This window comes from Empidonax traillii, unplaced genomic scaffold (genome assembly GCF_003031625.1).
Source record: "Empidonax traillii isolate 1590-97213 ecotype Southwest subspecies unplaced genomic scaffold, ASM303162v1 scaffold657:size717538, whole genome shotgun sequence".
Classification (NCBI taxonomy): domain Eukaryota; kingdom Metazoa; phylum Chordata; class Aves; order Passeriformes; family Tyrannidae; genus Empidonax; species Empidonax traillii.
Window position 1 is genome coordinate 3,291 of NW_020955850.1, and position 20,773 is coordinate 24,063.

Below are 20,773 nucleotides of genomic sequence, written 5' to 3' on the forward strand. Positions count from 1 at the left end.
CATCTTGGCTTCACGCCGCTGACCCCCGCCCTCTGCTCACAGACCCGCAGCAGCAACAATTCAAAGGACTTCTTCTCAGGCAGATACCATTTGCAAAGTTTGGTCTTCCCCAAGCCTCCTCTCTCCAAACTCATGACAAATGTCTGGGTGATCATTTCTTGGCCCTAGTGAACCCCTCCCTGGGCACCACTGGCATCTCCTGGCGTTGCACCTCAGAGATCCTCTCTCTAGGTGGCTCGGAGATATCCCCACGATCTCCCTTTCCCAGCTGCATGGCAGCACCTGGGAGTGGGGAACACAGGAGTGCAAGTCATCCAGCACCAAAGCTGGAAGGACGCAAAGGCTTGCAAGTCCATACTTTGTGTCCCACCGTCTTGCCTCAATTGGTGAAGGCCATCTGCAAATTTTCATCAACACTGGAAAAGCATCATAGCATTGATTGCCTAGGTTGGTTTTGTCCTTCACCTCTGCCTTTTGAAACTTAGTTTTGTCTCCGAGTCCATCTGAAACATGAACAATCCGTGTAGATGCAACAGGAACAAACATCTGGATATGTAGCAGCTGTTGGGAGTGAGAGAGAAAAAAGAGTGACAGCTATAACTAGGAAGTAGTTTTAAGAAGCATTTTGGAATATGGTCATATAAACCTTTATCCGCTGAGCCTTTCTAGAAGGAGATAATATTGCATTGAAATCATACACCACAGTCATCAGCTTTTCTGCTGAGCTAGTGAGACCTGTATCAGGAATGTAAACAACTTCCAGCTTTTCTCCAAAACTAAATGTGATCCCATTATGCCCCAGCTCTTGATCAAGGCATACATCCCAAAAACTTTGAGAGTCATTACAGAACTTGAAGGTGACTGTGCAGAGCTGAATTGGAAGCCAGAAAGTGCACACGGCAAGTAACATGTCAAGGGGAGTTCAGAGCAAACAGTGTGCATAGGCTTGACAACACCACCGAGGACAGGCACAGACCTGACCTCTCCGAATAATAAGGGCGCCTTTGTGAAACTGGTCTTGGATGCTTGCGAAACCCTCCCGCTCTGGTAGGCAACCCAGAGGTCCGAGTGCGAGAAGTGGCCATCTGCTGCTAAGAGCATTTCCCAGGAAGTGGGAGGCCCAGCTCCAGATCTGCTGTTTCCCAGACTCGGAGAGGTGCCCCTGCTCCGCCCTCGCCGTTCCCCGCCGGGGGTGCCCGCTGTGCCCGCGGCGGTCCCGGCAGTGACGCGGGGCCCCCGCAACGGCCGCGCCGGGGCTCTTGTTGGTAACGGCCAAGATGGCGGAGGCGGCGCGGCCGCTCCTGCCCGACTCGGTGCTGCTGCAGGTCCTGGCGCTGCTGCCGCTGCGGGACCGGCTGCGAGCGGCCAGGTAGGGTCCCCCTGGCGCCGGCACCGGCCGCCTCCCGCCGCCCCGCCCCGGCGCTGACGGCTGGTCGCCTCCCCGCAGGGTCTGCCGGCGGTGGCAACAGCTGGCGCAGGACCGAGCGGTCTGGACACATGTGGATCTGAGTCCTCACCGGGTACGGGCCGCCCGTCCCATTGCTGTGGGCAGGAGCTGGGGGGAGCGGGGGGATCACCCACCGCGGGCAGGGGTGTCCCTCCCCGACCCGCCCCCTGCAGACAGGCCCTTTCCCCCCGCAGATCAGCCGCCGCACCCTGTGGCACCTGGTCCGCCACCGCCTCCCCGACAGCCTGTGCACCTTGCGGATGCGGGGCACGCCCCGCTCCCTCGGCAAGCAGCGGCTCCTCTCCCCGGCACTGCTGGCTGCCCTCCGGAAGCACTGTCCGCAGCTCCATCGCCTGTGCCTGACCGAGACAGACCTGCGCCACGTCCCTTACGAGAGCATCCCCTCTTCTGTCACCACACTGGAGCTGAACCTCTGCGACATTCCCGATGCCTGGTTCTGCGTCTCCCCTTTGGTGCCACCACCACAGGTACAACACCTCGCTATCCACAGCATTCCCACCTTTTCTGACCATCATCTTCTTGACATTTCCTCACAGAACCACCTGAAGACACTGAGCCTTTGTGGCACCTACCGCATCACTGATATGGGGATCCAAGCAGCAGCTCCACACCTGGAAGAGCTAGAACGCCTCATTCTCCGCCACTGCATTATCGGTGATGCTGCCATGGTATTCATTGGGCGCCACATGAAGCAGCTCCGCTACCTGGAAATCAGCAATGCCTACTTCCTGACAAACAGGGGACTGGTTTCTATTGCAACACTGGAGCACCTGGAGACCCTGTGCCTTGACCTTTACGATTTGGTCTCCCTTGGTACTGTTATTGCTTTGTTGCAAGTGCTGCCTCGCCTGAACCACCTCAAATTAGGCGGAACTTGCTTTGAAGATGAAGTCCTCCATAAAATTCAGGAGAATTTTCCACATTGTGCCATATCTCACACTGCTTGACAACCTGAAATATTATCCTTCCTTACTACACTTGAAGTGCTCCTTTTTTAGATAAAGCCTGATTTCCTCTACATAGTTTTGGGACAGAATTCCCATTGGCCTTAAAACATTAAGTTTTTCATGTAAATACGTTAAGAAGCTTGTCACATAAATAAGTTTGTTAAGAAATTTTTTATAGGGTTTCTCCATCCTTGTTTTCCATGGATCGGAGGAATAGGAAAGCTGGGAAGTACACTGAGTCTTTGGGAACCCCACTGATCAAAAAGTGGCTGGGGGGATAACTAGTTTAACCTCTGTCTTCTCTTTCTCCACTGCTGAGGATCAGGCAGCAGCTTAACGAGGGCAGAATTAAAGAAGCAAAGTAAGGTTCCCTCCCACCATGAAAAAAAAACAGATCTGGCAGCCAAAAACTCGTGACTTCCAGTTCCTTCCCCTTTCCTTCAAATTCAGATCTTCAAGTCAGTCCCCAGACAGATTTTGGTCCTGGAAGTTCTTGAACACCTGGTCCTGAGAGCCAGGCATTCCGTTTGCCCACGGGCATTGCTGTGCCTGCCATTACCTCTGGGTTTTGCTGGGAACATCCGTGTTTCCTCATCACCTTTAATTGTCTATGTTCTCTTTCTCTTCCTCCTCCTTCCCCCCCCCCCCACCCCCTCAATATCCTAATTCCACAGAAGTGACCAAATGATATTATGTTGTTATTCCTAATTTTTATTCTATATTTTAAGCAAATACTGTATTTATTAAAAAAAATTTAAAGCTTTTAACTTTAATTTCAACGTTTGTTTTTAGGATGGCTTCTTTGGTTTTTTTAACCTGGTTCTGCATCTCTCCTGTCCCTTAGGACAGCCCCCCTTGCAATTCTGTAGGAAGCAGAGCAGGATGAACTAATGCCTCAGCTAAGCTTTTCTGCCCTGTTTTCACCCCAAACACCCCCTGCCCTCCATTCAGCTGCAGCTCATGCAATAAACTGTTGGGTTTCAGATGAACCTGAATGGCAGTGATGCTCCCTGTGGTGAAATCCTCATTGCTGTTGCCTGGCCTTTGTGCCCTGGTCTCTTTTTTGTTCCTAAACCCACTCTCAGAATAGCTTCAGGGCAAATATCCAATGGTAAAACACCCAGCTCTGCTTTGGAAAGCATCCCAAGGCTGCTGGCTTAATAACTACCGCTCTGTGTTTATCCCAGACACGAAGATTAACACTGGTGGAATTAGCCTCATTAAAACCTCCAATGCTGTCTGTCCCAGCACTCTCTGGGCACGGGGAGGGACAGTGCAACAGGAAAAGGGAAAATGAAAAACAGTAAAAATCTGTCAGTCAGGCACAGTCAAGGCATAGTGAGATGTGGCAAGAACCTCAGTGTTCTCCCAATCTTTGCAGCAAGATCTTTGTGATCCTGATGGCACAACAATGGAATTTAATATCCCACAGTCCCAACTTGCCAGTTTTTCATCATCCAGCTGGGAGGAGCAATTACAGAGTGGGGTGTTTTAGGTTTGGAAGTGGCAGGGGAGCTGTAAATATCTGAAGACCGCAGTCAAATTAGGGGAATAAAGGACTGAAAGGATCTGGAATCAGCAGTTCTGATTCTGCTCACCTTCCTCATGCACCGCACCTACTCATGCTCTTGGTGGCTTGTTCTCCACATTTTTTCCTTCTTTCAAAATGTAGGGAGTTTCCACTTAGTTATCTCCATCTCATCTTTTGCTGACCTTTAACCTGAGCAGTTCTTCCCCCCGTCCCACCTTCCAGCTGTCCATACGCACAGCATGACATCAAAGTCTACCTTTTTTTAAATATACCTGATAAATAACCAACAGAGAAAGCTAAACCTTCAGCAAAGCCACAGTATGAAACAGCTCTTGGCATCCTGAGAGGAGCAGAAGTCCGCAGCCCCTAAAGTGAATAGAAAATGCAGAGAAACCATAAAATTTGGGTTATTGATCACTGCAGGGAGTGACAATCAATCACAAAGATGCTGCTTTGCCTCATCACACGCCATATATTAATATACCACAATTTCATACACATAGGTATTTAATATTCATACTCAGGTGCTTTATTAGACCCAAATCCATTTTATTGTCTTGGACAAGCACATCTGCTCATGCCTTCAGTGTTCATTTCCAAACCATTTCCTATTTTCCAGACCTCTTTGTTTTCACACTTGGGAGGAAATGGCCTCAGAAACCGAAGCATCTACCCCTTTTTTAATCCAAACAGATGAGAAAGCATCAGAAAAAAAGCACACAGGGTTTATCACTACCTGAGGGATGAGAGAGGTTAACCAGGGAGAGGAAGGGGGGGACGAGGCGAGACCAGAGATGAGACACCGGGAATACAGGTGAGAAACAAAGTAGCGGTGGGTGGTGATGGGGTGATGGGGTCAAGAGGCACCGAGTGGGGGACATGGGGACAAAAGGCATGGTGGGGCGAGGCAGACTGGATGAGACATTGGGGCTTAACGTGGAGGAGCGAAGAGGCACGAAGAGGGTCACGAAGGGGGTCGGGCAGGTCCCAAGCCCAGCGGAGCCTCCCGGGCCCTGCCGGTACCTGCGGGCAGGAGCTGAGGGGAACAGGAGGATCACCCTCTTTGAGCAGAAGCTGAGGGGAACAGGGGGATCACCACACTGGAGCTGAACCTCTGCGACATTCCCGATGCCTGTGCTTCGACCTCTGCAATTTTATTTCTCCCCCATTATTGATTTGAAATTTGGATCCGTGCTCCAAAACTGAATATGTCTGGGTATTGCTCTGATAAAAAAAATGTACCCAGGTCTTGCTGGCTTTTACCTCCCCTTGGTACCCTATTATGTACACCAGCAGCATTGGCATGGGTGCTTTCCTTCTCAAGGGAAGGTAATGTTATCACTTTCCAGGAGCCCACCTCTGAAAATTGGATAGCACTTCCAGAATGGAATAGTTCCCAGGATTGATCCCACACAGAAGGTGCCAGGACAGAAAGCTGGTGCTAGCCTTTACCTCCCCAGTGCAGCCTGTCGTCTGCACAATGAACACTGTGCTTGGGTGCCTTGCTTCCCAAAGGAAAGTAACATTATCATCTTTCAAGAGCCCACCTCTGAAATTTGATAGAACTTCAGAAATGGAATAATTTCAGGAATTGCTCCTACAAAAAAGGTTCCAGGACAGAAAATTCAGTGTTGCTCAATTTACCTCCTCTCGGCACCCCACCATCTGCCCCTCGACACTGGGGCTAGGTACTAGCCTTGCCAAAATAAATGTACTGCTAATAATTTTCATGTGCCGACCTCCCAAATTTGGATCCGGGCTCAAAAACTGAATACATTCAGGGATTGGTCCCATAAAATGGTACCAGGACAGAAAGCTAATGCTGCCTTTCATCCCTTCTGGGCAGCCTCTCATCTGCATCACCAACCCTGGGGCCAGGTGCTTCACTTTCCAAGGAAAGGTAATTTTATCTGTATTGAGGAGCCCCTATCTGAAATTCAGATACCACCTGCAGAATTGAATACAGGCCAGGACAGGAAGCTGTTACTGAGCTTTACCTCCCCTGAGCACACCCTCACCTGTGGGGAGTGAGGATGCTACTTTACCCTTAGAAGAAAAGCTGCCATACCCACTGTTGTGGTGCAGATGAAATGGTGGTCAGGGCAGGCAAAGGCCAGGAACTGGCTGTTTCCTAGCTCCTTTAATGTGGGATCAATCCCTAGACTAGGTACCAAAATACTCTATTTTGGTCTAGTATCCTAATTTCAGAGGCAGGTTCCTGAAAACTGTGGCAGTACATTTAATTTGGGAAGCACAACAGCTCACCCCAGTGTTGGTGATACAGACTGTCCAGGGAAGGTAAAGGCCAGCAACAGCTTTCTGTCCTGGCATATTTTTTTGTGGGAGCAATCCCCAGAAGAATTCAGTTTTGGAGGTGATATTTTCTTTCAGTAGCCCACCTCTGAAATTTGGATAACATTGTGGAACAAAAGTACCCAGCCTTAGAGTTTTGCCTGCTTGGGGGAAGCATAGGCCAGCAACAGCTTTCTGTCCTGGCACCTTTTCTTTTGGAGCAATCCCTGGATGTATTCTATTTTGGAGGGTGCCTCTATGTTTCAGAGGTCATTCCTGATGTTGTATGACACAGTCTTTCCCTTGGGAAGGACAGCATCTAGCCCCAGTGTTGGTGGTGCAGATGTTAGGCTTTCCAGGGGATATAAAGGCCAGAAACACCTTTCCATCCTCACCGCCTCTTCCCTTAGTGGGTGGTGGGTTTTGCAGCATTCCTGCTTCCCTTGGGTTCCCAATGCTCTACAAGTATGTCCACGTCTTCTTCAGCTCCACCATCCTTGTGTTTTCTGTGGCTTCCTGTGTATTGGGAATCAACGAGAAGCTTTTCTTCAGCCTGTGAGCACCGGGGGGAGGGGGCTCGAGGGAAACCGGTTGCAGGGATGGGGGGACCCCTCACAGGGATGGGGGAGCTCTGAAAAATCCCTCAGAGGGAGAAGGGGGCTTGGGAAGATCCCTCACAAGGATAGGGGGGCTTGGAGAGACACTATCAAGGATGGGGGAGCTTAGGGAGAGCCCTTGCAGGGACTTGGGAGGCTTGGGAAGACCCCTCACAGGGGTGGGGGCCCAGGAAGATCTCTTGAAGGGATGAGGGAGTGCTTGAGAAGGTCCCTCATAGGGAGAGGGGGGCTGTGGGGGACCACTTGCAGAGATAGGGGGGCTTGGGGAAAGCCTGCATAGGGATGGGGGGGCTCAGGGGAGCCCTCACAGAGATGGCTTTAAAAACTCAGGAGGGAAAATTTAAGACTGCTTGAGCCACTCCCTTACAATAGTGGAGTGTGGGGGGGAATCGAAGAAAAGAAGCCTGTGGGAGGTTTAAAATGCTAGAGTCACAATTTTACTGAGGTAAAACTTTCAAGTAACACACTAATACATAGAAAAATGGTTTACCCACAAAACCAACAAAAGTAAGATGTTATCTGCCCCCCCACCCCTAGGGCAAAAGAAAAAAGGGCTTCAGTTCCCGTGCGGCCCAGCAGAACAAAGAAGGTACTGTGGTGGCAAACAGGTTTCCGCTGTTTAACGTTCTCCTCGGCCAGACAAAAGCAACGGGGAACAGGGGCAAAATAAAACCTAGAAGGCTATTCGCACATGAAAGGGGAAGGTCAGCAAAACCTTTCTGTCCCGACACGTTTCGTTTGAGGCTGGTGACGTTTTCACCTCTGGATCCGCACTTTGGGTTGTGGTTTTGTGAGTACGCACCTCCACCTAGTGGAACATTTGAACGGTGACATTGGTGAACATCCACTACATGGCGCTGTGTGTTTGAAAAAGACGTAAATGTGTCAAGGTTCTCTCGAAAGCACTAAAAATGAACATCCAAAGCTGAAAATATCCTTCACAGCCCTCAAAAAAGAAATGTGCCAGCACAAGAGTCCACTGACCTGATCTTCCGTTTTCAAAAGTGTATTTGCACAACAATCAAGCGACAGTTCCTCCTGCGTGCGTGACTGGCTCAAAACCACCAGGTGGGAGGCAGTGTGGGGAGCAGGGCGAGCTCTGTGTGGGTGGGACGGGCACCGCTCCGCCGCTGCCCCCGACCGGCAGTGACCGCAGAGCCCGCAGTGAGCCCCGAACGGCGCCGGCCCGGCGTGGGGGGAACCCCGGGAAACATTAAAGAGCAGGTGCCCCTCTGGGGGGATCCCAGCGGAATGAAGCAGATAAAGGACAGCGACACGGGTGTCGCGTGGGGCGCTCCGCTATAATTTAAAAGCAGCTGAGACCACACTGGATCCCAGTGTGGTGACTATACGCCTTTCTCTCTCTTCTCCTAAGTTCTTCTCAAAGTGTATTGTAAGCCAGACTAAAAAATTCCAGTGATATCTTTTTAAGTGCCTTGTATCTGGGTAAGGTAAAGGTTCTGAAGTGCCCTTCTTTGTCTGGATGTCGTTTTAAAATCTGCCAAGTACCTTGTTCTACCTTAACGTTCCGAAGTTTGTAGTAAAAGTTTATAAAACCTCCTGGGAATTTTGTTCTTTCTCCCGTGCACCGCCCACACTAAATCAAACTACGATCCCCCAAACCCGCCTGAGTGGACTGAGGCCATTACACCCTCACAGCTCCCAAAGGAGAGGCCTCAAAACCCCTAAAAGCCCTCACAGCCCCCAACGTCCTCCAAGACGCCCTATGCCTCACAGCCCTCCGATCCCTCCAGGACCCGCACATCCCGCCGCAGCCCCGCAGCACACCCGCCCCTCCGGGACCCGCCCGGCCCCTCACTCACGCCCCGCCCCCGGCGCCCCCCGCGCACGCGCGCGCCCCCTCGCGCACCTGTTGCCGCCGCTGCCCGGATGCGGCTCCTCCCCCGCAAGATGGCGGCGGCCCCTCTGTAGCGCCCGGTGTAGGTCCGGCCCCGCCATGGCGGACCTGGGCCGGCAGCTGCACGAGTACCTCGCGCAGTCCAAGGCCGCTGCCGCTGGCAGCCCCAGCGCGGGCCCTGCGCCGCCGCCCGCCGGCGGCTCGCAAGCGGAGGAGGGGGAGAGCGGCGGGCTGCGGGCCTGGCTGGGCGCGCTGAACCCTTTCCCGCCGGGCGCTGTCGCCGGCGCCCCGGGCAGCGCCGCGTGGCCGTGGGCGGGCGAGGCGGACCCGTGGCTGCCGGGGCTGTCGCGCTGGCAGCGGCTGGCGGGCAGCGCGCTGTGCGTGCTGCTGGCCGCGCTGTGCTTCGGGCTGGCCGCGCTGTGCGCGCCGCTGCTGCTGCTTCGCGCCCGCAAGTTTGCGCTTCTCTGGTCTCTCGGCTCGCTGTTCGCGCTGGGCGCCGCCGCGCTGCTGCGCGGGCCCACCCGGCTGCTGCGGGAGCCGGGGCGCGGGTCGCTGCTGTACCTGGCGGCGCTGCTCGGGACGCTGTACGCCGCTCTGGTGCTGCGCAGCACCGTGCTCACCGCGCTGGGCGCTGCCGCTCAGCTCGGCACCGCCGCCGCCGCGCTCCTGGCCGCGCTGCCCGGCGGCTCCGCCGGCCTGCGCCGCCTGGCCGGGCTGTTCCGCGCCGCGCTGAGCGGCCGCAGCAAGGTACTGCCCCTGTGAGAGCGGCCGGGCCGAGCCCAGCCCTGCCCGGGTGAGCCCGGCCCTGCCGCCGCCCCGGCGGAGGAGCGGCCGTGTCAGGGGGGACTGACTCGCCCGCGAACTGAGAGCCTTGAGCTCTCGCCAGCCGACTCCGAGACGGCGAACGCCGCTCCGTCCGCGCCCTACCGGGTTTTTCTCGCCGGTTCTCCAGGATGAGCAGCAGCGGCTGTCGGCCCGGAGCGGGCCCGGTGTCCCCGAGCTGTGCCTGCCGCGCTCAGGTGTCAGCCTGGCGGCGTTTGCCCTACCGCGGAGCCAGCTCCATAGCCATGGCCTGGAGTCGCTCCACTGCTGGGTAGGAGCTGGCAGCATCCCGCTTCCCTACCTCCAGGATGGCACCACGTGGCTGCTGCCGCTGCTTCAGACCGTGAGCGAGATCGGAGCCGACGCGCTGCAATTATGGACCTGCCCGTTACCGAGCAGCGGCCGAGGCGCGCAGTGCCGACGAATGCTGAAACACGAAGATGATTTAGCAAAATCTGATCACGTCTGGGGGACAACGTTCAAAAATTAACTGTTTTTACCTCATTTTGTGCTGACCCCTACACTCTGAACGTGCTGTGGGGAATCTGAAGATTGTGGCCACTAAACTGCTTTTCTTTCTAAAACCAGCTTTAAAATACCATGCAGTAAGTGAAACAAACTTTCCTGGGGCTGTGGGTCGCAAAGACTGCCCATAATTGTAAAGGGGGGGGGGGTTTCCTGCATGACAATGATAGGATGAAAGGTGCTAATATTAATTAGGAGCCTTGGCCTTTGCAGGTACTGCTGCCTTAGAACTGCTGTAAGGGACCAAATCCTCAGGCTTTAAAAGGGTAGCTCATCTCTTAGAACTTTATTTTGTATATTATATATATTTTGCTCTGTGAAGTGGGGCAGAAATTGCTTCCTTGTCACAGCATGACCTTCAAAAATAGATTTGCTAATAACGGGAGCTCTGTTTCAGTGCAGAAGCCGAGCCTTACTTAGGAAGGTGCTGAATTCAGGGTGACAGAGCTGGGTGCTCCCGTTTGGGCCGTGCACGGGGCTACTGCAGGGAAACGGGACCACCTCACCTGCACAGAGCCCCAGGATCTCATGGAGCATTTGTGCCTAATGGACAAAATAAAACCCAATACTGCAATACTTACCTGCTACCACAACTTAAGGTTTAACGTATTCACCAAATACTTCACTGAATTAAATTGTCAAAGGGGGTACTTAAATGTACATAGATTGCTTTAATAAAACAACTTGCGTCCAGTTGTCAATATAGACATTTCACTAATAGTCACTTTTTTTTTCCCCATAAAAATGTAGATCAGAGCTATCTGAATAGCATTAAATTAGTTCTCTCATTTTTACAACTTCTAAGCTACAGTATATAAAACTGATTTTATTCCTAACAGCAGTATAAAATTTTATTCCTAACAGCAGTATAAAATTAAACAAATCTGAGACAAGGTAGAGCTCTAAACTCACAGGCAGAGCATAAGATTCTACGTGCAACACTGGTAAAAGAACATGACCTGAAGAATACAGAAGTATATTCCCATTAAATAATTGTGTCTATTTCCAAGCAATAGTGAGTCATGGTATCACGGACTGGGAAGCTGCTTCTGTCTCTCCTGCTATGCTGTCCCCTAAGATTTTGTACAAATGCTAGCTAATTATCAAGTTTTCTTATAACTTTCTGAGTGTATTTCATGACTGTGAAATATTTCAAAACTTACCTGAAGAAGCTACCCTTTGATGAAGAATATGACAACATCAAGTTTCATAGTGATGTAAGGAATTAACCACCCATCAGAGGAAATAAAAGTTATCTACATCAAACTGGGTTTCCTATAGTAAGGTACGCTCTAACTTGGTTTGGTAGAGGACTGTGGTTTAATTGAAGCCTAAATCACATATGCTATTAGACCTCTTTTAGCCCCTAAAAAATATACAGGGCTTGCTAACAAAATAAAAATAGGGCAAGCTTTCCTCGTTGCCAGTAATTACCATGAAAACTTCAGGACAGATCCTAACTCCCAGACATATACCCAAAGTGACAAAGGCCCTTCAGACAGAGCTAAAATACACTTTTTTACACTCTCAAGGGAGAAGCTGTCATATCAGATGCATCTCAGATGTTTCCCAGTTAATTCCCTTATGTCCATTCTGTCTCTCCTGAGCCCCATGACAAGGATTTTACAGGCTAACGATCAGTTAGAATTTTCAAATGACATTTTATACACTATAAATTAAAAACTAGGAAAAAACTCCTACTTGTGACTGCCTGAACCAAGAGAACAACAGCTAAGCATGTGTGCTTCGAGGTCTTTAAGTAAGATCATCAGGACTTGAGCCAGTCTTTGGTAGACCTGACTGTATGAGAAGTCAGACGCAATAGCTGTCATGTGTCACTGAGGTGTTGCAGGAGCCTCTAGAACTACATTGACATATATTTTATTATAACCTGGAATTCAAGGCAGGAGGGAGGGAAGCCTGGTAGTAATTTTTCATTATACATTATATGCTACACTTTTAATGTAGAAGTTTCCTGAGAAGGTCTGTAGTATAGGTACTTAGATGGTAACATTTTCACCGAGGCTTATGGTATTAAAGGAACCTTTTGATAACCTGGTGGCTGGAGATGATTAACATGAATGATTTATGGGGAAGACAAACTCACGGTTGGTAAGCAGCTTTATTATGAAATGTGGGAAATGGGAGTAACCCCTACTTCTCATTTCCCTCCTCTAGTAAAATCAGGTAACAATATCCTAAAGAAAAAGACACTTAAAAAAATGTTAATATGGAAGTGATGAACTATTGAGGTTTGCACTTCAGCAATTAATGCGCCAGACTGCTGAACACCCATAGCTTTAAGCAATGTGTCATACAGCTGTTGTAAAACACATCAGTCAAGCTGCTGAACTTCGTTCTTTCTCAATTTCTATAAACAGATGCTGTTTTGAACAAAAATCCTTGACTCGCCCAAGTGAAGACAGTGTTTGTCATGATGTCTGTCTTGCAATCCAGGTTATAACTCACACTGTGCCTTTGACAACTTGTTCTAAATGGTGTTCCATGTTTTTCTCTTCCAGGATGGCAGACTAGCAAGCAGCGCTGATTGCCTGGGTTTTGGAATTTTAACATCAGCACCACTTGTAATCTGTACACAGCTGTGCTAAAGGTGAAAATGAAGGTTCTCTGTGCATGATAAACCCAAAAACTACGAGTCAGCTCTCGGTATTTTAAATGGCTGAGATTTCAGGAGGTAGTTCTGTTGCTCCATCTGAAACACAAGTTTGCCTAAAGACAACCCCCTATAGTAATAGGTGAGTAAAGAATCACACACTGCGTTGATTTTTTGTTAATTTTTGCGCAAATTACATTCTGTATTCATACAAAAACAACGTAACTCTTTGACAAACTGTACATATAGAAACAAGTTTCTGTCTGGAGGTGAACTGAAATCTGTGGAAGTGCTCCATGTCCCCCAACACTTAAAAAAAATTCCAGCTCTTCACAAATAAAGTAGGTAAGAAAGTGAGGAAAATGGGAGTGGAGAGGACAAAACAAAGGTAGCTACAATATTGCAGCTAGAGGCAGTTGACTGATTTAGGAAAAGACCCTTGTTAGGAACTAAAGCACATTCAGTTATCCCAGTTAAGAATCCAGGTTCGTTCGTGGCATTGCAGATGACTCAGTCCAGAGTAGCAGTCTATTTAAATATTGTCCCGCAAGGACTGGGCGTGACCCAGCCAAAGCCTCTTCTATCGTCCTCTTCCACCCCTGGATCCTCCTCTTCGTGACTGGCCAGAGTTTATGTTATTTCCTCTTCCCCAGTTACTTCCGCTCCTTCCTCCTCGAGAAGGGTTGTTGCCTCCCCCGGGGCCTCCACCAAAGGCTTCATCCCTGTGGAATCCATCATGGTGGTCTCCATCTAACGATCCAGACCTCCCAGATTTTGGCGCTCTTTGTGAAGGTCCAGAATTTCCTCGTCCTGCAAAGGAAGCACAGCCAGTTACTGGTGTAAGTCTAAGCTGTGGCCCCTCTCAGACACGCCGTACGTTAAGGTGGTTCTGCCGTGGTGCCATCATTCACAGACCACATGTAGCTGAGACCTGCAATTTTATGCTTCCTCCCTCTAAAGAACTGGGCAACAATTAAATAATTCCTTGGAAATTAAAGGGACTTAGAGTTGATACAGTCAGAACAGTGACAGCACGTCCTCCACACTGCCGGGCACTCCCGGTTCTTGTGCTTCAACGCCATCTCTGGTTCTCGCTATGTTTTTATTGCAAAATACATTATTTTCTTTAATCTTAAACAAAGACACTGCACTGATGATAAGTTGAGACAGTTGAGGTTGATGGTGAAGATAATGAGTAACATTACTGTTTTGTTCCCTTTTTTGCTAGAAATGCTTTATTTTACTACTAACTGGGAACAAAACCTATACAAGCTCTTACTGCCAGGAACAGCATTTTCTACTTCTCACAGATCTTTTTAGTTTTGATATGTAAATGAACATTAAAAAACACCCAACCCAATTCATAGTCTAAAATAACAAGTAGTATTTTGAAAAATCAAATTTACAGTAACCTTGTTTTTTGGACACACACTACAACTAAATCAGAATATTTTTGCTCCACTTTAGCAAGAGCTATTTTTTTGTTGACTCTGGTTGGTTCTGTGTAAAACAGGGACCAAATTGTTCCACAGAGTTTATAATTCATGAATCTTTAGATGACTTAACTAATACAACTAAAGGTGGCACAGCCCATATATGAAAAAGTATTGTTCATGGTTGGTTTATCAGGCTTTCTGCCATCATTCTAAACTTTCTGTAGCACATTTTGAGTTAACTGCCACACTTCTTGTGCATGGACAATTGTTTTAACCTCAATAAAGGATCTGAATGATCACTAATCATTACTGAAGCTGGAGAAGGAATCCTCACAGATCTGATGGATGCTGACTACATGAGAAACACAGTATGCAGTTATGGAAGGAAAAATATTGATATAAGAGGGAGTTTACCAGCAGGGTTTTAGTCAAAACACCTATGAAAGAATGATAAAACCCACTGTTAGTACAACACTGGGAACAGTGTCCACTGGGAACAGCAGAGGAGGAGTGACATGCAGCTAAAACTGAATGACCTTCAGGACAATGGTAAGAGAAGTGGGATGGAATTCAGTGGCATCAAAGACAAAGCTGTGCAGTAACAACAAAAAATTCAGCTGTAGGTTGGCAGCTCAGCATCTGAAAGCAACTGAGAGGACCTTTGTCACTGACAATGGGTAGTCAGTGCGAGGACATTAAGGAAAGTCAGCATTTAAATAACACAACAGCAGTCCTGAGATTTGTAAGGTCGAGGCTAATGGCATGATTGTGGAACTGGCACACATGGCAATAGGCTCTGAACCAGCTACAAACTCCAAAAAAACGATGTGTTTTGTGGGTTACAGTAGCATGTGACTGCTTAGTAGTTAGAGGGAACTATGACATGAGAAGCTGTTAGGAAAGAATGGAGAAAACAGAACAAAACCAAGGGAAGTGTAGAAATCCATGGTTATACCACATCTTAAATAGTGTGTTGCAATTTCTAGTTACCTTGCTGAATTTAGAAAAGGATAATTTAAAACTGAAATTAGTATAGACAGAGTAATAAGGATAGTAAAAGATACAGAATGACTTCTAGAGAGAACAACTAAACAGATCAGAGCTCTGACTTGGAGAAGACAGTTCGGGCTGGGAATGGTGGACTTCAGTGCAATCAGAGACGGCATTCAGAAATAACAGGAATCAACTTTCAACTTAATTACAACACAACATCAGGAATGAAATGAAATCAGGAGAGAAACATTTTCCTTTTTTTTTTTCAAAGCATAATCTACTGCAATTAAGTTTTAAGAGCTCTGCCCATGGATGCTGTGAATATCAAAAATTTATATGATTCTTCAAGCAATTAGAGAAGCACACAAAAGTTAACTGACAAAAGCCATTAAATATAAAAATATTTCAGTAAGTCACTGAACTGCAGATCTTCATAGGTTTAGAGAACATTTCAGGGACATATCACTACAGGCTCAGTGTTGTTATGTTTCAGTTAAAGGATGATAGCACAAGCATGAGTAACAACAATTCTGAAAAGGAGGAAAAAATATTCCTTAATGAGTTTTCCAGCTGGAGTAAAAGGGAGCCAAAAACTAACTGCTTTTGAACAGGGCAATAAGGAAGAGGATTCTACAGTGCTGGAAAGAAGATTTGGAATATGAAAATTTTGGATCCCAGAAAATCCCTCTGTTCTTATGTTCCTGGAAAACTGCTCTTTAGCTTCCCAGCTGGTGAGATCAGATATTTACTAGCTCAGCTTCATCCCCTCTGAACAGAGAAGTTCTAGATAAGCCTGGTGTTGAAAAACATGCCCCTGTTACATGCGGGTTTCAATAAAAGGGGCTTTTTACCTTTGCCCCTCTCCTCTGGAGGTCCACCTGGAGCATCCATGTCTCTGTGGTCAGAGGTCCCCGGTCCGTCGTGCCAGAGGCGTTTCCGTGGTGGCAGTGAGGCCATGTCCATACCCTGGAGCGAAGAAGAACGTTCTCTGCTGGCTGGAGAGTGTCCTTCGTGAGGAGGGTGATCCGGACGAGGACCTGGGCACAAAACCACAGGATAATGAGTAATGTTCATTGAGGTCCTCATTCCTCAGTTTTGGTGGCAGTCACACAAATTCACACGCTGCCCACACCACGTGGCACACAATTTTAAGTTCAAATTACATAAAGCTTCCCCTGTGCCATCTTTTATAAGAAAGCTAAAGGTAAAACAGGTTTTTGACGGGAAAGAAAAATATGACAGATGTAAAGTGTTCTTTTCAGTATAAAATGTTTTCCATCATTTTAGAGGCGTTCACTTATTCACATGTCATTTGTGCTCATTTTTTCCATGATGTTCTACAGCTCATTTTTGCCCCATATGAGGTTGCCATTTGTAACACAAATGCAAATACCAGAAGGCTGTCAGACATTGTAGTTGAACACATTATTCTTGCAAACAAGAAAGATGCCAAATAAGTGAAAGATTACTATTGGCATTGATATATATCTTAAAAACCACACGATATGTGATCCACAAGTGACAACTGCCCAGGCAGTTCTGGGCTGTACAAGAACTCAACTAAAAATGAAGACTTTGACACCACAATAATTTTTTGTTCAGTAAGACAGTTGTATTTAGAGTCAGTTAAATTCTGTATAATTATTTTTTTCCTAAATTTAAAAGACCAAAGAACTATGTTTGGCTTTTCTCATGGTAAAATGCTGGTAACAAACATACAAGGTACGAGAAAAAGAGGTGATTTTGAAATACTTTTGTAAGTGGTTATATAGTAGAAGTCTACAAACCTCACCAAATTTTTTACCTGGTTCTCTGTTTCCATCCCAGGATTCTGGTTTCCGCCCTCCTTCAAAGCGTGGAAATTCATCTGGGGTAGGAAGCAAACCCTTCCGGGCTCCTGAGCAGTAAGAGAAACAGGGGACAGGAGTGAGAAAAGACTTTGTATTCGTGAGAAGACTGTCTGCCCAAGAAATGCCTTTCCTTCCTCCTTGCATTTCCACGTGGAAGAACGTTCCCCTCACCTCTGAGAGCACCGCGACCTCGCCCCCGGACGCCATGGTCCCTTCCTCTGGAGTTTTCATCGGGAGAGTCAAAAGCGTCATCTGGCCCAAAATCTTCAGGACCAGGAAAGCCATCTCTGCCCCGGGGTCCCCGGCCCTCATGTCTTGAGGGTCCTCCTCCTCTTCTGAAGCTACAAGAAAGAACATGATACAAATATGGGATTTAGGTAGAACTGAGTCAGCTTCAGTTTTATAATCAACTCATTTCTGAACTGTTTCACCTAATGCTACAGCACATAAAGTTACTAGAACAGGATGTGGAGGTGGAAAAGTGCTCATTTTCTGCCTTCGAGCACTTTGATAGTCATTTTTGTAGTTTTCCCCTCATATTTCCTTCTGTTGATTGTGTTGGCTTTTCATAGAAGGAAAATTTTGTTAAACATACTGCATTCATTTAATGAAAAGGTGGGAAAATGAATGAGTGATGATAGATGTGAGGTAAGGCAAGAAAAAGCAGTTTCCCTTAACTGTGGTGGTCTTACATTCCCATTCCCTTTTTCTCTTTCCATTTTGATGATAAAACAAACGCAAAACATACAAGCAATGAGAATCACGGCTATAACAAAATATTCCAGCATCTCATTCCTATTGATTCTATAATTCTTTTGCCAAAATATTCTCTTTTTCATTCCATTCTTCAAAGTTTACAACTTTAGCAAGTGCATCTAGACTGCCCTTGGCTCTGTAGGGACAGTGATGGCTGAACAGGGCACAGCAGCATTCTGCAACCTGAAGAGCAGTTTATCCAACTGCAATAATGAGGAATTTTGTGTTGCCAAATGTAGTTACGGCACTGAAGTTTGATAAATGCCTTCTACTTCCATGGCATCCTCAGGAATTTATTATGACTGGATTCTGCACCTCATCTTAACTGAGTACAGTTCCTCCAGCACTTCACTGGGGGGGCCTGGACAGCTCTCCAGAGAGGAGAATGGCTCTTACTGACCTGTCAATGCCATGTCAGGTCAGCCTGCAGATGGCTGTGTGAATAATTAGTAGTTTTGTTTCTGACATGACCAGTTGAAACACCTGGAGTGCTTGTAAAGCACATCCATGTTCTGTGACAGCTGCACCTGGAAGGTGCAGGCCAGCCTCAGACACAGCCCAGGGTCTCTGCAGGCACAGGGCAGGTGTTTAGGTGGTGCTGAGCCCTCACCGTGCCACCCCACCCTCAGTGACAGCACACAGTGTGGATGGAGCACTCCCTGCCCAGTCACAGATGCCCCCCACCTCCCTGCTGTTCCCAGTTCCACACTGGCCAAACTGGAAGCACCACAATATTCCAATGGTGTTGGGCTGTGTGGCAGCATCCCCTTCCCCAGCTCATTAACGACACAGTGCATCCTATTACAAGCAAAATTTTAGATACTTTTATTTAGAATTTTAACAACATTAACCTTTTAATTACAAATTTAAATATTTTAACAGTAGTCATAACACAATACAATATTTTAAACTTTTACATTGTTTTTAATAAAAAACAATAGGTCTGTCTCCACCTCCCAGAAAACAAGCACAATACAGAGAGGAGGCTGCTGTGCCTGTACAGGTACAACAGTGAATGGAGGAGTGCTGTGTATGGACCATGAACCATTTACATTAACCTGGATGGTTTAGGAAAACAAACTCAACAGTTTCAGGTACAAATGGTTCAAATAATCACAGAGCAATATTGTTTAGCCTTGAAACAGCACAGTCCTCTAGATGTTTCTCAGAGGGCCTCCCACTTTAATACTGACATGGTGTGATTCTGCTTAGCTTGAAAATTACCAAGATTTGCAACACAAGGCCCTAGGGCTGCAGGAACAGGGCCTTTCCTATTGCTTTCAGGCAACTTACGGACACAGCTGAGTTTTGAAATCTACCATACCTATGCCTGACACAGCCACAGCTCCTAAAACTGCGTTAGGGACATCCTTATTCACCTTTTCGTATCAGTCATGCGGAAAGCCCTGCCTTGCATCGGGCCCAGTTCCCATTTGACTGCTCTCAGATCTTCTTCCTCGAGGCCTAGGACCTTACTGTACACAACTACACACTGTGCAGATTAGCAGGCAGGAAGAGGCAGGTCTCTGCAGTAGAAGCATCATGTTGATATGCACAGGTAGAGTAAGAACAGGACAGGGATGAAAAGGACGGGAAATTAGAGAGAAACATACATACACACATTTGCCTCTCATGCTTGATCAAACCAGTTACAATCTCAATTCCAAACCAAGTCAGCTAAAGGAGTGGTTGGGATTAAGTCCACCCCAGCATCTGCAGTAAACGGCACCTTGTTCACCTTCATTCCAAGAAATTCATCGAGTTTACAGGCACAGTGAGCCCTTTTAGAGCTCTGTGCCAATTCACTGCAAACTCTGGGCAAACACTTGTTCTCTGATAAGCAGATTACTCTTAGTTGAAAAGTCAGATTCACAGGCCACAAGGCTCTTGTTTCCCTTCCTGCAACTTCTGAAAAATCAGGACCATAATAAAATATTTTCCAGTCCCTAACCGTTTTCAATATAAGATCTGAAAATCTCGGCTTCTAAAAGTGTTGTCTGCTGTTTCTTTTAAAGTTCTCTGATGCAGACCATTCAGCTTGGATTCTCTCTGGCTTTACTTTTTAAAAATGGCTTTAATTGTTACCTTCTTTTAGTTACTGTTCATTTCTTTTCATACTCTTCACACAAAAGGAAGATACATCTTTACAGAGCTAGGTAGAAAATAGCTAAAAGAAGAGCTGTATAGATGCAAAGTAAAAGGAATGTAAGAAAATTATTTAAAAGGCAACTAAAACACACAAAATTCACATTATGTGGAGACCACAGCATATTTGTACAAGCACATGTTCTTATACATAGAGAGTTGGTGGTCAGTGAGAGGCTTAGACCTTGGAGGTCAAATTTCACTCAGTTAAACCAGCATAAACCTGGAGCAATTTTGCTGACAGTTAATCTTGAAGACACTGTAATTCCTCCATATTTAAACTGGTAACTAGAAGCAAATTCATCCCTTTGTGATTTATTTGGAGATTGGGAGCAATGACATGAACATTGCTCTAAATCAGATGATTTTTGAGTTCTTTGCTTGGCATTAAGAAATAAGTCAGAAAGAGAAATAAAAATTCTACAAGCAAACACATAAGAAAATAGTCTCGACAGTCCAACAGATGCTGCAGCTCTGTCCCTTCTATCCGACAGTAGGATCACTGTTCCTGCTCCTTACAAGGACATTGCATCTCATCCTACAGTCTCTACATCTCATCCTACAGTCTCATGCTGTAGTTTGTGACTGGAGACAGAGTCTCAAAATCCATGTCTAATGTTCAAAAGTTTGTCACTTTAACCTTCATGTCTCCTCTCAATTTTCATCAAAACGGTCTCAAATCTTCATCCTGTGTCACTGGATCTTCTCTACAAACTTTCTCCCTTCTCTTTACTTACTGTTTAAAGACACGGAAGCTGCTGTGTACAATGTGACCATTTTTCAAGTTTTCTTCTATTACTGAATGATTTTTATGGACTCTACACTCAGGTATATTAGAGTTTTCATTTCCTTATTGGTTTCCAGTTTATAAATCTGAAACAGATAGACTCCTTAATGAAAAGGAAACCAGGAAAAAAGA

The 20,773-nt window shown here is 47.0% G+C and overlaps 3 protein-coding genes and 1 long non-coding RNA gene across 6 annotated transcripts in view; 3 read left to right on the forward strand and 1 right to left on the reverse strand.

Annotated features, from left to right (window-relative positions):
• The first annotated feature begins 1,234 nt into the window (after positions 1-1,234).
• Positions 1,235-2,550, forward strand: FBXL12 (F-box and leucine rich repeat protein 12). 2 transcript variants are annotated; one of them, XM_027899316.1, is made up of 4 exons: positions 1,235-1,369; positions 1,448-1,520; positions 1,642-1,935; positions 2,005-2,550. In XM_027899316.1, exons 1-4 carry the CDS (start codon positions 1,278-1,280, stop codon positions 2,413-2,415), a joined length of 870 nt encoding a protein of 289 aa, XP_027755117.1. In that variant the 5' UTR covers positions 1,235-1,277; the 3' UTR covers positions 2,416-2,550. The 2 variants fall into 2 exon arrangements, with proteins under 2 accessions (XP_027755117.1, XP_027755116.1); XM_027899315.1 differs by having other exon boundaries at positions 1,642-2,550.
• A 6,189-nt stretch (positions 2,551-8,739) lies between these two features.
• Positions 8,740-9,475, forward strand: SFT2D3 (SFT2 domain containing 3). Its single transcript, XM_027899318.1, has one exon. The coding sequence runs from the start codon at positions 8,813-8,815 to the stop codon at positions 9,473-9,475; it is 663 nt and encodes a 220-aa protein (XP_027755119.1). The 5' UTR covers positions 8,740-8,812.
• A 66-nt stretch (positions 9,476-9,541) lies between these two features.
• Positions 9,542-17,698, forward strand: LOC114065409. The gene is made up of 3 exons (XR_003572953.1): positions 9,542-10,140; positions 12,583-12,816; positions 16,931-17,698. It is a non-coding gene; the product is annotated as an uncharacterized LOC114065409 (long non-coding RNA).
• WDR33 (WD repeat domain 33) overlaps positions 12,841-20,773 on the reverse strand; it is a 66,963-nt gene continuing 59,030 nt past the window's right edge. The window contains exons 20-23 of one of the 2 annotated variants that reach the window (XM_027899306.1): positions 17,125-17,294; positions 16,908-17,000; positions 15,955-16,140; positions 12,841-13,484 (exon numbers count right to left, since the gene is read on the reverse strand). In XM_027899306.1, coding sequence (XP_027755107.1) covers positions 13,255-13,484; positions 15,955-16,140; positions 16,908-17,000; positions 17,125-17,294 — 679 coding nt within the window. In that variant the 3' untranslated portion in view covers positions 12,841-13,254. Of the gene's footprint in view, positions 13,485-15,954; positions 16,141-16,907; positions 17,001-17,124; positions 17,295-18,518; positions 20,728-20,773 lie in introns of those variants that run through there. The other variant, XM_027899308.1, reaches the window with a different exon arrangement.